Raw genomic sequence first — 22848 nt, 5'->3', positions numbered from 1 at the left:
TATTCCTGGCTTTGGAGATAGTTCTTTATCCACTATATAGTCTGCCTCTCAGGACTGAAACAAAAATTACAAAAAGAATCATATCCTTTGATATTTCATTCCTCTCCAGGCTGTTCTCTAGACTTCTTTTACCATGCCCCCAAGCTGGATGGGTACTTTTGTCTATCTTTGCCTACCCCTTTTCAGTGTCATTCTCCCCATTAGAACATAATTCTCCTTAAGGGCAGGAACTTTCTTTCCACAGTGCTTATAAATGCTAATTGACTAAAATGACTGACTCTGACCCAAGAATTGCAGCGTTGGGAATGTACCTTGAAAGTGTTACAAAAAGCAAAAGAATTACCTACTCAAGGGTTTTCATTTTAGCATTTTATGTAACTGCAAAAACCTAGAAGCAACTCAAATGTCCAGCAATAGGGAAATGATTAACTAAATTATGGTACATTAATGTAAGGGAATACTCTAATGAAGTTAAGATGGACAGGTATGAGGAAAACAGAGGAATCTAGAAAGACTTTTATAAAATAATCAAAGCAATGTGAAAGAGCAGAACCAGGAGAACAGAATATAAACTTACCATGATTACACAATAGGAAAAGGGAATGAGAATGAGGAGAATCCTGAAAGGGACTTGGAGAATAGGACTGAAATGTTAGGATATTTTGTGCATTGAAATTAGTTTAAATTCTTAACCTAGGTCCTATGGAAAGATTTCAGGGGGTTTATGAACTTGGATGGGAGCAAAATTACTCTTTTATTTTCATTAACCTTTAGTTTCCTTTGTAATTCTATGTATTTTGCTTTATGCATTTAAAACAATCTTCTGAATAGGGGTCTTATAGGCTTCATTAGATTAGAAAGAGTCTATAACACAAAAAAGGTTAAAGTCCCCTGATTTAAATGTAAAAAGGTACTAGGCAAGTTGAGTTTGTGGTACTGGTTTTCAATAGCGTATTTTTAATAAAATGATTAAATTTTTTTTAAAAGTGACTGAAAGCCAAGAACCAACCCCACTGAAGTGAAGAGCCATCCCAGAAGCCACAGCTCCACACACAGTACTCAATTTCCCACCATTAACAGTCAACCAGTTCTGGTTGGATGGAGCTCTGTTGAAGTTGTCTTTGAGTTGTGTTGGGAGGGTGATCTCTGGCTCGTCACAATATAAGCCACTCCACTGCTCATCACAGCTAGGAATAAGAAGAAAAAGAAAGAAAGAAAATCAGTGCTAAGCAGGACAGTCTAATACCATTTTTCATCCAGAATTAGGACAGGTTATTCAACTTCATGTAGTAACAGATTTAAGAAAGTAACCTCCTTTAAAATCTTTCAAGTTAGAAATAAACTTAGAATGAATTAATCTTATATTTTGAAATGAAGTTTATTTTAAGAAAGCAGTTTTTCCTTCTTGTACATCAATGTACATTTGTTAATAAAATGAATTTATTTTAATTGCTTTCTGAAAAGAAAAGGTAGGAAATCTTTTTTTATTTATTGCTTTTCAAGGGATTATGGGATTGATAAGAGATCGGAAAACAGAAGTTTATTTTAAGCATTCACTGAAGTATGGTTTCAAGTAAGGAAGATGGCTGACAAGCCCTGTTGTCAGACCAACTTGTAAGACTGTAAAGAAGTAATGTTGATCTTAAAAGAAAACTACCTAGGGCAAAAGTAGAAGTATTGGAAACCTCATGGCAAACATCAAAAGACCCTTCTGGTTGTGACTACTATCATTATTCAACGGGCCAATTTCATATTACATAGTTCAATATGCAAGAGACTGATTCTTGGAATATTAGCTACCTTTAGTCATCAATTAGAGAGACTTCACATGTTTAGTGGATGTCTCTTGGCCCTCTTCAACCATGCCTGAATACACAGATCATAATTCATTATCAAGTAGCATCATCTTTGAAAATGGAACCTGGTGGTTTTCCCCTTCTGATCCCTAACCCTTCAAGCCCACAGGCACACTATTTCTAACAGTTCAAAGAAGCTCCACAGGGCTTATGCATGAAGTCCCTTAATGGTATTTACAGAGAAGAATCTTTATCAAAATAAACATGGTCAATTGGCAATACACATATACATTTATATAAATGGCACAGGAAAACTGTGCCATTTATATAAATGTATTTTGATATTTTGTAGATATCTCTATAAAATATAGACATATTTTACCTGCATATATTTACCATTGTACATATCCATACAATATATAAAATATGCAATAAATATATACATGTGGATATATTTATGTATTTTAGCACACCTAATAATAGAAGAGTTGCATATCTGCAACATGTTCAAACTTAAAAGAAAATTTATTGTAGTGAACTAAATTTGGTCCTAATATGGAAAATTCCTGAATATTTTAAAATGATTTTCTCAGATCCCAACACAATGTTGTATCTCTTAAGGACATCTTCAAACTTTTAACCTCTGTCCAGCATTTCAGACATTTCTTCCAACACATTTAGATTTCTTTTCCATCTCTAATGTCTTCTGTTAACTGCTTAGAGGAATAGTGTGGGCAGCAACATCAGAAGGATCTGCATGGGGATGTTTTGAACATACTCTTGTAAAAGCACATATTCCTTTCTTCAATGACTAGGCTAATTAACTCCAATCAATAAACTACTTATGTATATGTCTTATCCTTCCTACTACAGTGTATACTCCTTGAGGGCAGGAGAAATGTCTCATTTTATCTTTGTTATCTCCATTGCCTAGCACATACTATATCCTTAATAAATGTTTGGTGAATTGAATTAAATTGAGTTAAATAAGAATACCAAAGGAAATAAAAATATTGCTAATTATTATGAATTCTTCTCCCATCAAGTTGTTGATTTTTAGATAGGAAAAATAATGTGACTTAGCAAATTCATAGTTCAATATCTCATTTAAGAGGGAATAATCTCACAAACAAATCACAGAACCTAATGGAAACTTTGAGGTGATTCAGAAACTAGCTTCTGAGAAGACAACCAACTGGAATGTGAATGAAAAGCTTTCAGCAGAAAGAATAAAACATACTTACACACAATTTCCTTGCACACATCTCCCATGGCCACTGCACATATCTATGCAACCATCCCCAATATAGACATTGTCTATTGCCCATGTTTGCTGCTTGTCAAATGGAGCTGGCTGATGCCACCGGAAACGAGTGGCTTGAGACCTTTGACAAAGAAAACAGAATGAAGGGTACATTTCCAGTCAAGCACTGATTAAAAGGTATATCTGCTATTTGTATATTTAACCATATCTGTGCATCCAAAAAAGAGAATGCATTTCTTATTTGGAAGAAATCTGTGCAGTATTCTTTGGGTCTTCAGTGTAGATGATGGTAGGCATAGCTTGGGCTGAAAGCTTTAAGAAGTAATGACAAAACTAAAAAGAGAGATGATAAAAAGACAAAAGATAATTGAGCAAGAGAAAGAAACAAAGGGAGTAAGGATAGAATGAAAAAAATCAGCCATACTTTAGAAAGATTTTTAAATATGATACTAATGAGAAGAGTGGTTGATATACCATCCTAGAAGCCAATGTGTAATTTCACACTTACACATCAGAAGAAGGCTGTGTACTTTTTTTTCTCTAAGCACCTAACTTAGTCGTTTGAACATTAGTCATTGAAAAAAAATATTTGTTGAATGAACAGGCATTATCAACTTTGGAGGTAAAAGACAAACCTCTATTTTTTTCCTCTTAAGCACTAGGTGGCAGCATAAACCTTTATAGTGATTTATGGGTCTCTGTAAATTGAATTTGAAGAGGCTTCTCTCAAAGGATCATGGACACAGCACTGGAAGGGTCCTCAGAGGCTACCTTGTCCAAAAGCCTTCATTTCCAAAAGTCACACAAATAGTAAGCATCACAGATAGGATTTGCACTCAGGGAACTCTGACTCCAAAGCCCATACTCCTTCTATGATACCATATTGAGGCTAATACTGGAGAATGCTTACCAGAACAATTTTGGTGCTCAGTAATTAATACCAGTTTTTTTTTAGTATCAAAGAATGGTATATCACTTTGCTAAATGATATTTATAATACCTCATAAATTAGATGAAACAATGCTAAGAATTTTCTTTTTCTTTCCTTTTTTTAAAAACATCATAAAGGTTGCTAAAAAACTTAAAACAAATGAACAAACAAATAAAAAACCCAAACCCTGGGAGACTACCTTATACACACTTTCAGATTTGTTGAAAACTTCATCCTAAAAAAACTAACATTTTAATTTATTTTTAACTTTGAAAAAATTACAATCTTGGTAATTATCAACAAATTCAAATATTTTGATGTACAAAGAACAAGGAGGACTGTATAAAGAATCATTCCCACATGATTTCATCTTCTTCTATGAAGTCTCTATATTTTGAGAGCTTTTCATTCCCCATTGTTTAGAGGTTATAAGTATTTGGTATAGCAACATGTGTTGAAAATGTTGTTTTAACATGCATAACCTATATTGAATTGCTTGCCTTCTCAATGAGCAGGGGTAGGAGGTTGGGAGGAAAAGAATTTGGAACTCAAAGTTTTAAAAATGAATGTTAAAAATTATTTTTACATGTAACTGGGGAAAAATAAAATACTAAATAAAAAAAAAACTAATGAATCAATGACCAAGAAAAATGAAAATGTTCTAAAATTTTTGTGGGTCAGCATTCTGCTTGGATAATTGCTAGCAATAGTTTTATAATAATGATAATAATAATAATAAAAGTTATTACTATGCTAGCTTTATTTGTGATTATATTCCAGTACCAGTATGGTTTATTTGTTGAAATCTCAGGGATATTTTGAGCTTTGTATTTGTAGTACAGCAATTTGTCTTGATAAGTTTATAAACTATTTACTGTATAATTCTGGCTACTTGACCATACTTTTATGTATATTTAGTAGGTGCTACCAAATTTTTTGCAACCTACAGTATATTGTATAGGTTTTACCATTTTCTACCTTGTACAACTTAAAGGAAGCAAGTAAATTATAGGCTCCTAGATCTTTTCTCATAACACAGTAATTTAATCCATATTCTACTTTTAATGGAATGCATGAAAACCAGAAAAAAATGGATATGAACTAGGACTTGAATTAACTAATCATAGATTTTGGAGCAAATGTGAAAAAATCCTCAATCAATTTAAAAGTCTTTGAAACGTAGTGGATGAACAAGAGTGATGTTGAACAGGAAATATGTTCACATTGGTTAAGGAAAGTGGGTTATGTCCTGTGGGTCATCTATAAAACTGTAAGCTAGTTTAGAACTCTCTCATTTAAATCCAGTTCACTTGTATGCCATGACATCACCTCTCTGATGTCATGGTTCTCTTTGAGAATGAAGGACAAACAATAACAATGAGCATTTTATAGCTTTCCACTGAACTTATGCTTTCCTGTAAACTTTGTATATATGGAGGGTATGTAACAGAATTTTGGGGGTTGGAGATGATTTGTACCATCTGTACCAACTTTACTACAGTAGACAATACCCATTCAATAGTGGGGTGGCAGTTGGAATAATATATTATAAATCCATGTAAAATAGATTAATTTTTAAAATAAAAATGAAGTGACAAAGAAAAAAAGGAATAAAAGAAAACAGCTATTTCTAAAAGTTAATTGCCTTGCAAATTAATATTGACCAATAATCATAAGGGGAAAAGCACACTCAGCCACAGTATTAGAAAAACAATCCCACCACCAGCCCCTTAGTTGACTGAGGGGAGAAGCAATAGCTGCTGTCTAGGAATCCTATGTACCAGTGCAAACGGAGATTGGGAGGGTAGACTAGGGCATGTGTTATATTGGAATGGTGAGCAGAACCATACGAAAGTAGATTGATACACCTTTTATCGAAGCAGTGCCAAAGTTGATTTGATCATGGAATAGAATATTGTACTAGCCCATCAATTATATTTATCTACCATCTGCAATAAAACTTTATTACCAGCACAGTAGAAACTTTCTTTAACATATTTTCAATGCACAGATTCATAGTAGCTTTTTAAAATGTATTTTTTTGTATCATATATTATAATTAAACTCAAAATCGGGGTCTCTGTTTTATCTTTTTTTTTAATCCCCAACACCTAGGTCGGTGTCTGGCATATTGCAGTACTTCATTGCTTTTTGGTTTTGGTGATGATGAGGATCCAACCACATCCTGTGAAATAACTATGTACAGTAAAAGATCCAATATGGTATAGCTAGTTCATATGGTGGTTGACATTCTTTTGTATTTAAGTCATTTATAAGAAAAGGTATATCCTTGTACTTTTTGTCACAGTACGGTATTTGAGTTACCAAAAATAAAAAAGGCTGAAAGTTAGTAATGACTGGGACCTATTATTCCCATTCCTGCCACAAGTACATTTGAGGTGGTACCTAAACCACTTAAAGTTTGTGTGTTTTTCCTGCTTTGTACAAGAGGAGAATGACACTCATTTTTTTCTCTAGGGTCCTGTGAAAATTAATTAGTTCTTGTTTACCAAGGTCTATGACTTCCTTGGTGAAAATCTTCCTGCAAATATCATGATGATTGAAGATTCTTTCTAATGACTGCTACCGATCGCCAGCTGGTGTTTCAAACAGTCATCTCCTTTCTTCCTATATCCCAAATCGATTTTTTTTGTTTTTAATCTTTACAAGATATGCTTCATCCAGACCCCTGAAATCTCATATGTGAATTAATACTGCTTCTAGGACTTTAAAAAAAAACTACCACCAAAAATATTCTTTTTGACCTACTGCATTCATGTCAATACTTTTTTTTTCCAAAATGCTTCAGCAGCTTCTATTTACTTCCCACTTAAATTTCAGTCTTCAATATCACCATTATCCACCATGATCAGAATTTTTGTGTGTGCCCAGTTGGTGCCACCACGTATCCCTTACTTAACCTTTCACAAAATCTCAATGTTGGGAGAGACCTAAGAGGTCATCTAGTCCAACCCAAATCGGAATAACACAATTCTCTGCAGCATACAAAGGTGGGCACTGGACCTTTGCTTATAGACTTTTCTTGAGGGACAACTTATTACTCTCAATGCAATCTGTTCTACTTTTAGACAGGTCTGATTGTTAGGAGGTTTTTCTTTATATCAAACCTAAGTTTTCTTCTTTGTTACTTTTCCCTGCTCCAGCTCTTTTCTTTGAGATCAAGCAGAATAAATTTAATCCTTTCTAGGATTAGAATGATAGACTTTGATCTGGAATGGAATTTTATAGGTCATCTAGCCCAAAGCCCTCATCTTACAAGTGAAGAAACAGAAACTCAAGGAGCTGGAGTGATTTGGGCATTATTATACAGTTCACAGGAGGCAGAGCCAGGATTCAGAGCTTTGATTCCCAAGACTTCAAGCTCAATGCGTGGTTCCACTCTATCACATTGTTTTTCTTTCTCAGCTGATGGTCAAATACTTGAAGACAACAACTATATTTCTCTTTTCCACCCCCTCCAACCCTCAGATTCTTTTCTTCAGGCTAAATATCCCCCAAGTTCTTTCACTCTGCATTTTTCACCCTTTTTGTGTCATGGACTCCTTCAACAGTCACCTGAAGCCTACAGATTCTATCCAAGAATAATTTTTTACAATGTATAAAATAAAATTTATAGGATTACAAATCAAACCAATAATGTTGAAATACAAATGTAATTTTCCCCTTCTAAGTTCATAGAACCTTGAAACCACAGACCCTTTACTGGACCATGGATCCCAGATTAAGAATTACTCCTTTCATCTTTCATGTTGCATGACTTTAAACTCATTCATCATCTTGATAGCTCGCCTATGGATGATCTTCAGTTTACTACCCAGTGTTCTTCCTAAAAATGGGATTCCCTGAATTTGAACACAATATCTTAGACCTGGTCTGACCGTAGGACTATCACCTCCCTAGTCCTTAAAACTGTACCTTTCTTAATGCAGCCCAATATTGCATCCACTTTTTTTGGCTGCCATATCACACTCTTGGCTCATTTTGAGGTAGTGAAAAACTCCTATATCCATTACAGGAGATTTGTGGTACGGTTAAGCCCCTCCTTTCTTATAGTTGTGCTGTCAGCTTTTTAATTCAAGTACAATACTTTTGACATTAATTTCTATTAAATTTATTAAATTTCATCTTACTAGATTCAATAAAAGACACTCCATCTCCTGACTCTGGGCATTATCACTGGCTATCTCTCATGTCTGGAATATTCTCCCTCTTCAGTCTCCACCTTTTGGCTTCCTTGAAGTCCTGGTTTAAATCCAACCTCCTTGAGATCAGGGACTGTTTTTGCCTTTCTTTGTATCACCAGTACTTAGGTCAATGCCTAAGTAGGTGCTTAATAAGTGTTTGTTGTTTTTATTATTCATCCTTCTTTCTAGAAGAGACATCATGAAGGTCATACCCTCATGATTGCCATTGTGAACATGCTTGCCAGTGAACTGGATTTAAGTGAGGCAGAGCTGTGCAAAGTCATCAGCTTCACTCTCCTCTAGTCATTGGAGTCTGGTGGCAAGATATAAGTCAAGACGATAGGCGATGACCCCCAATATTTGGGTATGGAAGTGGTCTCCCACCCTTCACTAACATGAGTACATGCTTTCTCTTGTAACAAAATATAGCATGCCCTTGAGGGGAAAAACTAGATCATTTTTATCATTCTATCCCTAGTACTTGGTGCATAGTAGGAACAATAAATGCTGATTAAGGGGCAGAGGATGGAGGGTCAGACATGCAGTCCAGAAGTTCTACATTTGAAATTTGCCTCAGACATTTACTAGCTTTGTGAGTATAGGCAAATTCCTAACCTGTAAAATGGGTGTAATAAAGGCATTTATCTTACAGGGTTATTGTGAAGATTAAATGAGATAATATTTGTAAAGTGCCTTATTACCTTTAAAACATATAAAAGTTAGGTATTATTTTTTATATTTTTTATTATTAATTTATTTAGCTATTATTATTTTGGATCTTGACTCTGTCATACTTTATTTCTGAGATTTGTGTCATTTGTAATTTTAATAAGCAGACTCTCATGGCTTTATCCAAACCACTGAAAAAAAACCTGTTAAGGTTATGGTATAGAACCAAGAATAGATCACTAGAGCACTCCACTAGAACTTTTCTTCCAATGGACACTACTTTTGCCAGTTCCAAATCCACCTAATGATACTTTTATCTTTCACCCTTTCCCATAATAATAATAGTAACAGCTAAAATTTATATAGCATTAATTATATGCCAGGCACCGTACTAAATGATTTGCAATTATTATCTCATTTGATTCTCAAAACAACCCTAGGAGGTAGGGGCTGTTATTACTCCCACTTTACAGATGAGAAAACTGAGGCAAAAAGTGGGTAAGTGACTTACCCAGGGTCACACAACTAGTAAGTGTTTGAGGCTAGATTTGAACTCAGATCTTCCTGACTCCAGGCCTGATGGTCTGTCTCTTGCGCTCTATTAACTCTGTACCCTAGACTTTGAAATCAGGCTCTTGAGTCCTCTAATTCCCATTGCAGTCGTGATTTGCTGTGTTTTGGTTGTGAGTGTATTTATATATGTAATTGTATTGTATTTGCTTTTATTTCATCAGCCAACTTCCCCTCTTTTAAAACCTACTTAAAAAATTAACTTGTTAGCCTAGCTTAATTTTTTTCAATTAATAAGCATTTATTTTCTCTCCCTTCTACCTCTCTCCTACTTAAAAAAAAAAAAGGAAAAAGAAAAACTTTGTCATGTATATGTTTAGTCAAGTATCACAAATTCCCATGTTGGCCACATCCAAAATGTGTGTCTCATTCTGCACATTTCGTTCACCTTCCTGTCAGAAAGCGGGCTTAAGGGGCTCTGCAAGTACTTGCTTGTCACAAAAATACCACTCCTGACACTAACAGGCATCACCATTCATTTCTCCTTAGTTTGAAACTTCCACTATTACTCATTCTCCTGGAGAAACAACAAAAATAGGGGCATCATCACTGGAAAGTCACTCTTAAAATGCACATGACCCTCCTGAAAAAAGAAAATTACAGAATTATTGCCTTTTAGAGCTAGAAGGGAGCTCATCTAGTCAATTGTTTTCATTTTTTTTCAGGTAACAAGGGAAAAGAATCCTCTGGCCATAAGACTTCTTTCCTTAGCCCATCAACACAGGTTAGTTTTGTGGTTCGTTTAGATACTGTCTTAGGCCCAGAGGGCTGGAGGTGATGAGAAACAGGATAGGCAAGTTTTAATGGAGAGGAATCTTAGGACGTATCAGTGACAAGTTTTGTCAACGGGGGGGTGGAGGCAATGTGAGGCACAGGTCAAGGAGGATCAGCCTCAGTGACAGGGTTCCTGGAATAGGTGCTTGGGAAGTTTGCTGTTGTTCTTCAATCGTGTCTGGCTCTCTGTGACTCTTGGGAAGAACACCAAAGATGGGTACTATAAACCGCCTTTTGCTACTTCATAATCTTGCCTAGGTTTGGCCCTCCTCTAGCAGGAGTGATGGATCAGGGAGAATATCCGGATTATGAATCTATTCAAAATTAAGGCATTAACTGTAACTGTGTCCAATCTTCTGGGCAATCTTCCTTCCCATCTCCCTCCTTCCTTCCGTCCTTCCCCATCCGTCTGTCTAGCTATATATTAGATTTCTGGGACGGAAGTGCAACGGCCGCTCGCCATCCTGATTCCACTCATCAACCCTAGAGCTTTGGCCTGCTCCATTGCTGATCTGGATCACTCCAGCTTAGAACTCTGGAGCTGAAGCAGTATAGCGGAGCTGCCATCCTCCAACAACAGGTCTCAGGCCACGCCCTACTTGGTCATTGTTTGGGCCCTGATGGGCTCAGAATGAATGTAAATAGTAATTGTTTCTGTTTTGGCCAGAAATCCTGAGAGTCTTGCCTTCCCAGATAAATTTTTTTTTTATTCACTAGATGAAGAGGCCATTTGCTGCCTTCTTTCTTTCTTTCTTTCTTCCTTTCTTTTTAATATAAATCCCCTATTCTTATAAAAAGGCACAGAAACATATCACTTGTCAGTGCAATACTTTTTCCAATGTCTAACAAGATAAATAGTTGTTTCCTATCAGCTTGTGTTTGGGGAGAAGGGTTTGCGGTATCTGCACTGGATCCAAACTTGATACTTTGTCAACTGTTTCCCCCAGTTTACTTGGAGCCAGTGATCCACCATATTCTGAACTTTTCCCAATACAGCAGTAATAACAGTGTATCTAGTTCATCTTGTGTGAAGAAGTAAACTCTGGTACCATTACCTCTCACATAAAAGTTTTCAGACAAACATCGACCTCTTTTAAATTGGAGATGAGCCATGTCATAATGTCTGCCTCATTTCTTATTAAGCCTTAATCACTGAATGAATGGGCATTGCCCCAGTCAAACTGAGACCTGGGAAAGACCTCAGCTTAAAAAGACCAAGGTCTCCTATTGTATCCTGGGTCATCTCCAGGCATCTATATCTCTATCTATCTACCTATCTACCTATCTATCTATCTATCTACCTACCTACCTATCTAATCAATCTATCTATCTAATCAATCAATCTATCTATCTATCTGTATTGCCACTGGACCCAGATAACTCTGGAGCATAAAGTGAGGTTGGTGACTCTGCACAGCCCTCCCTCACTTAAATCCAATTCACTTGTAGGTCATGGCATCACCTCCCTCATGTCATAGTCCTCTTCAAGAATGAAGGATAAACAACAACAATTAGCTCTACCACACTTGGTGACTTGTATCTTTAACATAACTCTGACCTCCTCCCTAAAAAGTCTGATTTATTTTCTTTTTCTTTTGCATGTAAGTTAAACCAGACAGTGTCTAGAGTCCTGTTGACATTCAGCAACCACAGAACAATTAAAATAATAAGGAAAGCCTTTTCCAAGAGGATAATTTTTTCCAAGATTCATAAGACTTGATTCTAGGTTTACCTCTGTAATTTGTTAATTATGTGACTTAGGGAAAATTTGTTATTCTTCCTGAGCTATATCTGTTTTGCCTAACTCAGAGGAGTTTTTGGTGAGGATCAAAGGAAATTATGTATGCAAAAGAACTTATATATTGTTTCCTTTGGCCAGACCTGAGATTTTTTTCTTTTTATTGTAGGAAACCCCCTCTCCCAATGCAGATCTGTGATTATTCTGCAATTTGAAATCTTAGAGAGTTGCACAGGTACACAGAGATTAAATGACTTGTCTAAAAGATCATGTCAGATGTGCGACTTGAATTCTGGTCATCCTGATTCTGAGGTTGATTTTCTCTCTACTACACCATACTGCCTCTCATGTTGAAAGCACAGAGGAAGAAACAGAGAGATTATGAAAATTTTAGAGTTTGCTCTTAAAAGTTTCTGAACATTCATGATGATGATCTTCAGTATTACTCTGGACTCAAAGAACATACTTATAAACATTATGGGTATGTGTCCATATAGATTGTGATCTTTTCTTTTGCTTACATCTATAGGAGACAAATGAAATTTTAAAATCCATTTATTCCTACCTTATTCAACTCTCCCCTCAATTTTTCCCCTTTCCCCTGATTTCCTGCCTCTTTTCTTCAATCTCTTTTCCCATAGCTTTCTGCAAACTTTAGATAGTTTCCATGCTGAGGACAAAATTGCCTGACTCCTGAAGTGTAGTGTTTAGTCTTTAGAGACTGTCTTATCAGTTCTGTTCCTAGGGCTGGTGGGAAAAAGCAGATAATCATCAAACTGTGGCTTAAAATAGCCAAGGCATACGTAAGCTTTCCTCCTGAAGCCCCATCCTTCTCTATGGGGTTGGGTTACTTGGTCACCCAACCATGGACCAGGTTACCCTGGTGCTCAGGTGACATTTATAGCACTCAGGTTGACTGAGTAACCTCTTATTTCCATGACTGATTGTAGCAAGGGGGATGAGGTAGACCCTTTGATCAGGTACTACCCCAGGAAAGATTGTGAAGTAGGTCAAGTTTTAGTCTGATACTACAGATTATAGATTTAGAACTGGATGGGACCTTAGAGCCTATCCACTTAAACACTTTCATTTTATAGATGACCAAATGTTCAGGAAGGTTAGGTGACTTACCTAGGGTCACAAAGTAAACACAGGCAGTATTGGAAACCAGATTTTCTGACTCCTCTTTTCACTGAACCACACTGATTCCCAGTTCCCCTTTTATGAATCCTATTCTCACTCTTAGCTTCCCACCTTTTTGCCAACAGTTGTGTTTATAGAGTCAGAAACACACAATTTCTGAATTGGAAGGCACTTCTGGTCAAACCTGAACTAGAACAAAAATTTATTCAGGTTCCGGTATCTGACATGTGGTAAGCCTGTACTTGAAGCCCTCCATTGATGAGGAACTATTACTACCTTCCTAGGCAAACTTTTCTACTATGGGCTCCCCTCTAGTAGTTGGGGATTTTCCCCCCTTACAAGAAGCCTAAATTTCTTCTCTATAACTTTCATCCATTGTTCTTAGTTCTACCTTCTGGGATAAAGCTAATTTTGTGTGTGTGTGTGTGTGTGTGTGTATGTATGTAGTCCAATAATCCCACTTCTACATGATCTCTCATTAAACACTTGATTGAAGCTAACATAGTTCCATCCTCACCCTGAGTTCATCTCTTCTCCCATTTAAACATCACCATCTCCTTTGAGGGTGGATACTCATATGGCATCATCTTGAAGCCCTTCCCCATCTTGGTGGCTCTCTTTTGGATAGTTGGCAGTTGCCCCATACCCTTCCTAAAACATAACTTCCTAAACCGAACACAAAATTACAGCTATGATCTGACCAGGTAGAGTACAGCAGGCAGGACTATAACCTCCCCATTCTTAGACAATATTCCTAATCATAATTTAAGTAGTTTAAGATTACATTAGGTTCTTTTGGCTGCCATGGCATACTCTTCTCTTGACTCATACTGTGCCTGCAGTTCATTAAGATCTCCAGGTTATCTTGTACTTGTGAAGGTGATTTTTCTGAACCCATGTAGTAAAGTGAAACTTTTACTACTTATTCCTATTAAATTTTACCATATTAGAATCAGCCCAAAGTTCTATACTGTCAAGATCCTTTTGGATTTTTGTTCTGTTGCCCAATATGTTAGCTATCTCATTTGGCCTTCTGTCATCTGTACAATGGACAAGCATGTCACAATTTATACCCTCATTCATGCAGTGTCTTTCCAATTTCTTTTGTCTGTTAAATTAAAATACCACTAAGGTTCTACTCAATAAGACATTAATTCTATTTGAATTTTCTCTTCTTTTCCCCCCACTGTGATTTCATTGGTATAAGGATCTCTGGTGATAAATTCTCTACCAATGTAGATCACCAACTGCTCTGTATCATAGTCTTAGACAATTGCATGGGGTACTGAGAGGTTAAGTGACCTGTCAGCATGTGTCATGGGTAGTGCTTGAACTTAGGACTTGCTGACTTTGAGGCTGACTTTATCTGGGGCATGATGCTGCTTCTCTCTATATTTCAATTTTTATAGACTATTTTTTTGCAGACTGAAAAGTGTTAAAGGAAGAATTTCAGACCTCTTTCCAGTGGATAAAATACTTTTGGGCTCCAGAGACCTTTAAGTCACTCCATACAGACATCTTCCTAGTCTCCTTTCTCCTAAGGATAACCCTACTTGAAACCGTTAACCAAATAAGGTATTTTTAATTCTCTGGATGCCTGACTTGAATTGAACTTTGGTTTACTCATTTTAATTTAGCAGCTCTTCTAGTGGTAGCTATGCAAAAAAGAGGTTATTAACCTAGGACTAAAAGGAACTTTGGAGTAAAATTCCATTGGCATGGCTAGTAGGATAGCCATACTAAGAAAGCACACAAAGTGGTTCTCTGAGGTCAGTCTTGAAATGGTAGCTTAGCAGGTCAGGTAATCCATTTGGGTAATATACATGTGATTTATCTTATTTTACTGATATCATTAGGGAACTGAAAAAAGAGTGAATTTTCCACATAATGCTTTTCTTTTTTAAGTATTGACTTTACTTTTATATTTTAACTATTTTCCCCTACAATCTTTAAAAAAAATTATACACTACCTTACCTCATTAAACAAGGGTAATAAATACAGTTTAGTCATGTATTGAATTGATATGTGAAAGGCAGCTTTCCTTGATTCTTGACCAAGCTCCTAAACTAGCGAGAATGAATGGGGAAATAGGCAACCATACCTTTTACTTTTAATTTAAGCACATTTTTATGTCATCAGGTTCAAATCTAAAGACTCCTTGCCTCTCTTATAGAGTAAAGTTCATGATCTGTATTACAGTTATTTCATCACTGTCCAGAAGGATTTTTATTTTTTTCAAGATTCCCAGTAGAATGATAGATGATAGTTGAGATTTCTAGAAGTTTTGCTACTATATTAATAGTTATTACTGTGAAGGTCATTATATATGAAGGTCATTTTATATTTTCAAATAGGATAACCCATTTGAAAACTGACAGATGAGAATTGCCCAAATAGAGAGAAATACTTGATTTCATGACTTAATACATGATTAAATTAATTTAAAATCACTTTTTATTAAGTTTAAAGGTCCAACAAAACTTAATTTAAAATACATTTTTGAAATTAAAAAAATTATGGAGCTTCTAAAATTAACTTAATCACTTAGATGAATCCAACTTTATTTTGGATACTATTATTCTTCAATTCTTGAAGAACCTTTCTCCCTCACTTACTCTTTCCCTCTCAAACATCTTTTAAATCTCTTCTCTAGTAGCCACTTCTTTGTTGTTTTTAAATGTACATATGGTCTCTTCTATCTTGAAAATCTCTTTCCTTTATCTTCTTGCTCCATTTAACTACTATCTTTTCCTCTTTATTTGGATGCCAAATTTCTCAAATGGATGAATGATACAAACTGCTTTCAATTCCGCACATTTCTCCTATTTTCTGCAATGTCTCCCTTCCCCACAATTTTAATGAAGCTGTTTAAAACCAACAAACTTAAGACCTAAACCCTAATCTCATGGTATTTTGTTCTATTATGCAATTGTCACATTATAACTGATATTATGTTTATTTGTTTACCTGTCTCATCATCACTATTAGATTACAAACTCCTTGAAATAGAGGCTGTAATGAACATAACTCTTTTTCCACCAGTGTTAGCAAAGCAACCACTGCATACAGTATGTACTCATTGAATGTTTGCTAAAAGAAGGAGTGAATTTTGAGTCATCTTTGACACACCCATTTCCTTCCACTATTACCAGTTAGTAGTCAATACCTATTTATTCTGTCTGGGAAATGTATTTCATATTTAACTCTTTCTTCCCATTCCCAGTACTACCATTTTTGTCCAAGGCACTTATCACCTCCTACTTATATTATTCATAGCTCAACACCCTGACTCTAATCTCTCTTTTTTCCCCATAAGAACAAATTACCTTTCATTGTGTCATTTCTTTTCCTCAGACACTACTGTGAATTTCCTACCTCATTGGCATGCTTATAAACATTTCTATGAATTTTTCAGATGATACAAAGCTGGGAGAGTTAGTCACTAAATTGGATGATAAAATTGATTCAAAGAATGTTGAGAAATTAGTATGATGAAAATGGAATAGGGATACAAATAAAGCTCAAATGAATTTTGTTGGGAAAAAAACAATTTAAATCTATGCTAAATAAATAAATGGTTTGATAGCATTTTCTGTGAAAACAAAACAAAAGAGCAGTGACTTGTTGACCACAATGTCAATATGAGCTAACAGCGATACTGTTGTTGACACTGCACTCTGAGCTAAAATTATAAAACCATAATATCCAATTGAAGATAGATAAGAGTTTCCTTGTTCTCTATGATGATCACATTATATGAAGCATATTATTTCAATTTCTGGGCACTACATTTTAAGAGTGATACTGACAAAATGGAATGTTACCAAAAGAGGATAATGAAGAGTGTGAGGTAAATGAAAAAGAGTATCACACTTGCAATCAGTAAAGTGAGGATCTGATCCCAGTTCTATCATTAACTAGTTGTATATTCTTAACTAAGTTATTTAAGCTTCATCGGTTTCAGTTTCTTCTTCTGTAAAATGAGGGAGGAAGCTGAACTCAGTGCTTTTTTAGATTGTCTTTTGTCTTTTTCAGTTCTAACATTCCCTGGTCTAAAATCCTCTACTTGGCTTTCAACATCCCCCATTATCTCTTATTACTCTACTTTTGCAAACTTATTTTCCAAACATACTCTATGTTTAAGTCTCTTTCTCTTGCTATTACAGTTCCCACCTCTTTGCTTTTGTCCATTACATTTCCCAAAACCTAGTCAATTCCTAGCGATTTTTCAAAGTCCAACTCAAATATCTCTCCCTCCATGAAATTCTACTTACTCAAAGTCCAAAGGCCTCCCTGCTCTGGACTCCTATAACGTTTACAATCTACACATCACAGTTTAGCTTTGAATTATTTTTTATTTGTTTCATGTGTAGATTGCTTCCTTTGACAAGAATGGTGGCTGTTTGAGTATAGAGGCAGTCCTAAAGTTAGTGTATTAATTATTATGTTCATATTATGAACTCAAATGTTGACTCAGAGAAAATATGACTAAGAAAGATTATTTAATATATGCTCATTCTTTACCACTGCCATTGAGTATATTGGTGGGAGAGTGTGATCTGGGTTTACATATATATTTTAACATATTGTTATTCATGTAATTGTTTAATATATTAGTAATTATATTATAATTTTACCTTACTATATATATAGATCTAAAATCTAAAAAAAAATAAAGGTTACTTAGGTAGAAGAGTCAAGCTACTGAGGTCTAAATTCAAATTAAATTTTTTATTTGCATAATTAATCACAAATGTCTTCCAGGAAGCTTATCCTTACGTAACTGATACATGAGATAAGGAATAGAGAACACATTTTACTGCTAAAATTTTCTTTGGATTTTAATTTGTCCATAATTAATATACAGTTATATTTTCTATTTCCTGCAGTCACTGGAAATCTCATACCATCTACCTCATAGAGTTGTTGCTAGTAAAATTGTTTGTAAACCTTTTAAGAACCACATAAATGTGAGCAATTAATTAGGATAATAAATTCATAATTAAAAATTAGAGACAGGGACTGAGCTAGTGATCTCATTGGCATAGGGAACTCCTAGATGAAGAAACTCCCCCTGCCAGGGCAGACTGGCACCTTTTTTGAAACTTACAATATTAGAGAATTTCCAAAAGCACTGAGAGGTTAATTGACTTGCCCAGAGTTACGAAACCAGGATGTGCCAGAGACAGGACTTGAACTCAGATCTTCTGCTCCAAGGAAAGCTACACACCACTACAGTACACTTTCTAACAATTTTTGTATTATTTATAATAAAATAAAATAACATGGGAACAGAATGAAGTATATATATGTATATATACACACATACATACATATATACATATACATATATATACATATATATGTATACACACACACACATACATGTTATCCCTGCCATCTTGTCTGTTACTTGAGTTGTCCTCAAGACCCTACCAAAGATGTGCTTATGATACAAAACTTTTATCTAATTACTGGAACTTGTTATTTTATCCATCTGTGCAACAGTCTGCAGAACATTAAAGAAGAGAATACTAGCAAGATAGTAACTTGCCCTCATATACAAATTCTACTGAAAAAAGATGAAAAGAATCCAATGAATAATCATTAAAATAATCAACCTTAAAATGTTTGGTGATTTGAACCTTATTGTGAAGCTATTTGGTATATGACTTGCAGGGCCTTCAAAAGCCATCTAGTTCCATCTCCTCATTTTACAGCTGAGAAAACTGAGGTTTAGGAGGTTCAATGATGTGCCCAAAGTCACAGATGGTAAGCATCAGAATTCCTCTAGCTCCAGTCAATGCTCTGTCCGCTATGCCATGCTTGTTATAAGACAGTTGCAAACTCATGGTTGTTCCACAATTTAAACCTCAATAATAGTAAAAATAAATAAATTGAATGCTAATTTTTAATAGATAATTAGGAGCAAATTATTGTTTATGTGCTTTTCTTAAGAAGTAGCAAATGATCAAAATTCTTGCAGCTATGTGGAAAAGGAGTATTAGAGGTAGGTTAGGAGGTCAGAAATAAATTGTTTTCTTGAGATAAAGAATCCAAACTATTAACACAAGTTCAAATAGAAATCATTACATTACATTATTTACAAAAAAACTATACAGCTATGTAATTACCACCAGAAATCCATATAAATTTAAAAGATTAATGCCTCAGTGGAATTTTTTTTGTATTTTACTTATTAAAATACCTTAATAATTCATGTGTGGCAATACTGCTAATGAGCAACAAAACCTCACTGTATCTCATTTAAAGTTGGCACCTCTGCTGACAGTTAATACGGTCACGAAACTTTGGGGTAGGAACTGAATAGCAGCCCTGGGCTTTTAGTAACTGACACCATTCCATTTAGGATAGTTCCAGAAAAAGCTACACCCTAAATAAGCAGTCACATTTTATGGTTGCTTGTAAGAAAATTGCACAAGTTCCTTTTTTGTTGTTTTTTTGTTCACAGGAAGGGAACAGAATAAGGATGAACCCAAAGCACAATCATGGTACTGTAAAAAGAGAGCTGAATTCTGTGTCAGGAGTTTGATCCTGGCTCTGCCACTCACTGGCTGGCTGAGAGTGAACGAGTTTCTGACCATTGCTGAGCCTCAGTTTCTTCATTTATAAAATGAGAATATTGCAGGCACTATGTATGTCAGAGGATCACTGTGAGTAAAGAGTTTTTTTCCTACCTTACAGCAGTATATAAAAATGAGATGCTACTTGTGTCTCACATGTCCACTGCATGGCTGCTGCTCTTTTTAATAGCAGAAACTGAGCACTGTTTTCCTGGATTCCAAAACCGTTCCCAGCAATATTTCAAATCTGTCATTTAATTAGCATCTGGCCTCTTTACTCATGAAATTGAGGCCATTTGAGGTGAGCTCCCTTTTCTCTTCTCTATCTTAAAACCTCTTGACATTATCCTTCACGCTCTCCGCCAGTTTCACTGTACCTTCTCAAGTCTCTGAAAATGAAGTGTGCTTTTTCCTTGTAAATAAAGGTCAACCCTGCCACGTGACTTTAACCCCATCCCTTCCTGTCTTACCTAGCAAATTTTAACCATAATAATTCACACCCCCCTTAAAATCTTCCGACTCTTTCTTTCTACTGGTTCTTTTCCTGTTGCCTTCAGGCATGCCCATGTGTCCTCCATCCTTAAAAACAAAATCTTCCCTAGACTGCGAACATATGGTACACTCTATATGTCTCCTCCATTTCTTAGCCAAAGTCCTTGCAAAAGTCGTCTATACTCACTTGGACGATAGATTCTATAGGGACAACAGTCAAATATATTATATTTCATGTCTATCTTCTGTCCTTTCAGTTCCATCTTTAAATGCATTTGGAATGACCTGACTTAAGTTGGTTTTACACCAAGTTCTCCAAAGACTCTATTTTTTCACTATTTTGAGATATTATTTGTGTTGATCTTCCTTCATTCTCCTCTGCAATATTTTTCAAATGACCTCACAACTCTAAAGAAGGGGTTGACAAATTGAAAAACTCACAGCCAAATCTGTCCTGTTGTCTTTTTTTTTTTTTTTTAAAGTAGGCTGAATTTGGCCTGCAGCTTATAATTTGGCATCTCTTGCTCTAAACTGTTGCTGTTGCTAAGGTCCTTTACTTGGATAAACGATTGTGCTCATTGTTTGACTTTTTTTTTTGGCAAGGTAATGGGGTGAAGTGACTTGCCTAGGGTCACATAGCTAGTAAATGTCAAGTGTCTGAGGCCAAATTTGAACTCAGGTCTTCCTGAGGTTCTTCCAGTGCTCTATCTACTGCACCACCTAGCTGCTCCTCTATGTACTTTTTGATTTCCACGTTGTGGCAACTATTTTATACCAATTAAAGTTGTCTAAGAAATGGTGATAATCAGAGTTAATGTCTTTACTTTTATCAATTTACCAAGTCAATAGCTTATTTCTTTAGGTTAGTTCAGAGCATTTGTCATTATATTAAGTATTTTCTCCTCTTCTTTCTTTTAAATTGGTATTGCCTTTCTTTGCCTTAGTCCATTGATGATCTGACTAATGATTCTGAAATAACTCCCACATTATTAATCAATTACTTCCTATCTGTTAAGATATAGTTAATTTTAATTTCTGTGATGTTATTTGGTGCTTGCCACTTTGAGCGCCATTTTTGCTGCCTTCTGGAAAACAAATTAATTATACATAGGAAAGAGGCTTCTGGGTAATCCATAGGGCACCTGACCTCCTTCAATTCTTAATCTTTTATCATATTTTCCAACATATGTTTTCCATCCTTGCCATGTCCATCTTCACAGTGAACACAAATTATCAATGCTGATTTGATATGAAGAACTATGTGAAATCCATATATATTTTTATTCTTCCTTCTCAGCAAAAAAAAATGGCACATAAGTGGCAGTTATATCAATTGTGGTCACAATAAGCAATATAAAGTGAGATTGATCAAGTGTCTCATGAAATGTTTTCCTTTTTTGGTTGATTTGAGATGCATGATAACACCAATTCTTCCAGCTACTTTATTCACTACTCTATGAAAAATCTGTGAGCTCTTTTTTAGATTCAGCTATATTTTAAAATGTCTTATGATTTCATTTATGGTGAGAATATCAATATGGATGTGGTCTGGTTCTTCAAGTAATATATCTATATGTTGATCACTGAATAAAGATCTCATATTTAGAGTACTAAGTACTAAGTAAAAGTAATATTTTAAGGTGCCCTACTCTGTTGCTGATACTATCTATACCTGAAATCTTGATAGCTTGTTAGAACTTTCCAGAATTTGTGATGTATTGGTACAGCCTCCAAGAACCCAGGGTTACATTCATACCGCTAAGAAGCTCCAAAGGAGGATATTTCCTGGGAATATTATTCTTTTTTCCACCCTCCTCCCTCATATTGCTCAAGAACTAGTCCAAGGTAAAAAGAAAATAATATTGATATAAACACATTATGTTTCAGCATCCAACAGAACTTAGGGAAAACACAATCTGATTTCACCAAAACCGTTAGCTTTCAACTTCCTGAAATCCTGGTATGGCAAGTTGTATCAAGTTAAAATTCACAATGAACAGGAATCAATCATACCTGGTATAAGATGGAAGAGGTAAAGTAATTCTGGTCCACTTGTTGAAAGTATCTGATATAAGAATTCGCTGGAGATGATATCGGTTGCATTCTACATTTGTAGGCAGGCAATCTCTTAGCACTGGATGCCATGACAATCCAAGGTCTACTGAATATTCCAGTTCAATAGCTAAAAATGGCAATATATTTAATGAGTTGACATTCTAGATGTCAATATTGTCTTGGGATAACTATATATCCTGGGACTAATGATTTATAATAGTTTCATATATTTTGATGTCACAAAATTTGACTTAATTTATGTTACTATTTGTGTAATATAGAATGTGCAACCCAAGAAGATGCTTTATTGGCAACTTATAAAAAGGAGTATTCTGAAAAATGTAAATATTTTACATGTTTTCAATATGATTTTATAGTTTCTAAATGATTTCCAGTTTTATTCTGAACATTATTTGCGTTATTAATTTAGCATTAATATAGTCATTAATATTACTAATACATAACTTTTCCTTCTATGATACTGAAACAAAAGTTAATTAACTTTTCCCCTTCAGTTTGAATGTACTTAAGTTCACCTGACATATGAAGTAGCTTTATTAAAAATTACTCTTTAAAATAAGAGTACAGTAGAACTATAATAAATTTTTATAATACATTTAAAGCAA

General features: G+C 35.2%; 1 protein-coding gene across 1 annotated transcript in view; it reads right to left on the bottom strand.

Annotated features, from left to right (window-relative positions):
• RELN (reelin) overlaps positions 1–22848 on the bottom strand; it is a 549610-nt gene that overhangs the window by 52379 nt on the left and 474383 nt on the right. Inside the window, exons 46-48 of the mRNA XM_027838603.1 lie at positions 22181–22349; positions 3041–3181; positions 1010–1187 (exon numbers count right to left, since the gene is read on the bottom strand). Coding sequence (XP_027694404.1) covers positions 1010–1187; positions 3041–3181; positions 22181–22349 — 488 coding nt within the window. The remainder of the gene's footprint in view (positions 1–1009; positions 1188–3040; positions 3182–22180; positions 22350–22848) is intronic.

The sequence above is a fragment of the Vombatus ursinus genome, unplaced genomic scaffold (genome assembly GCF_900497805.2).
Source record: "Vombatus ursinus unplaced genomic scaffold, bare-nosed wombat genome assembly UNPS02014830.1, whole genome shotgun sequence".
NCBI lineage: Eukaryota > Metazoa > Chordata > Mammalia > Diprotodontia > Vombatidae > Vombatus > Vombatus ursinus.
Note: the sequence above shows the minus strand (reverse complement) of the source record. Positions and strands in the feature narration are given on the sequence as shown.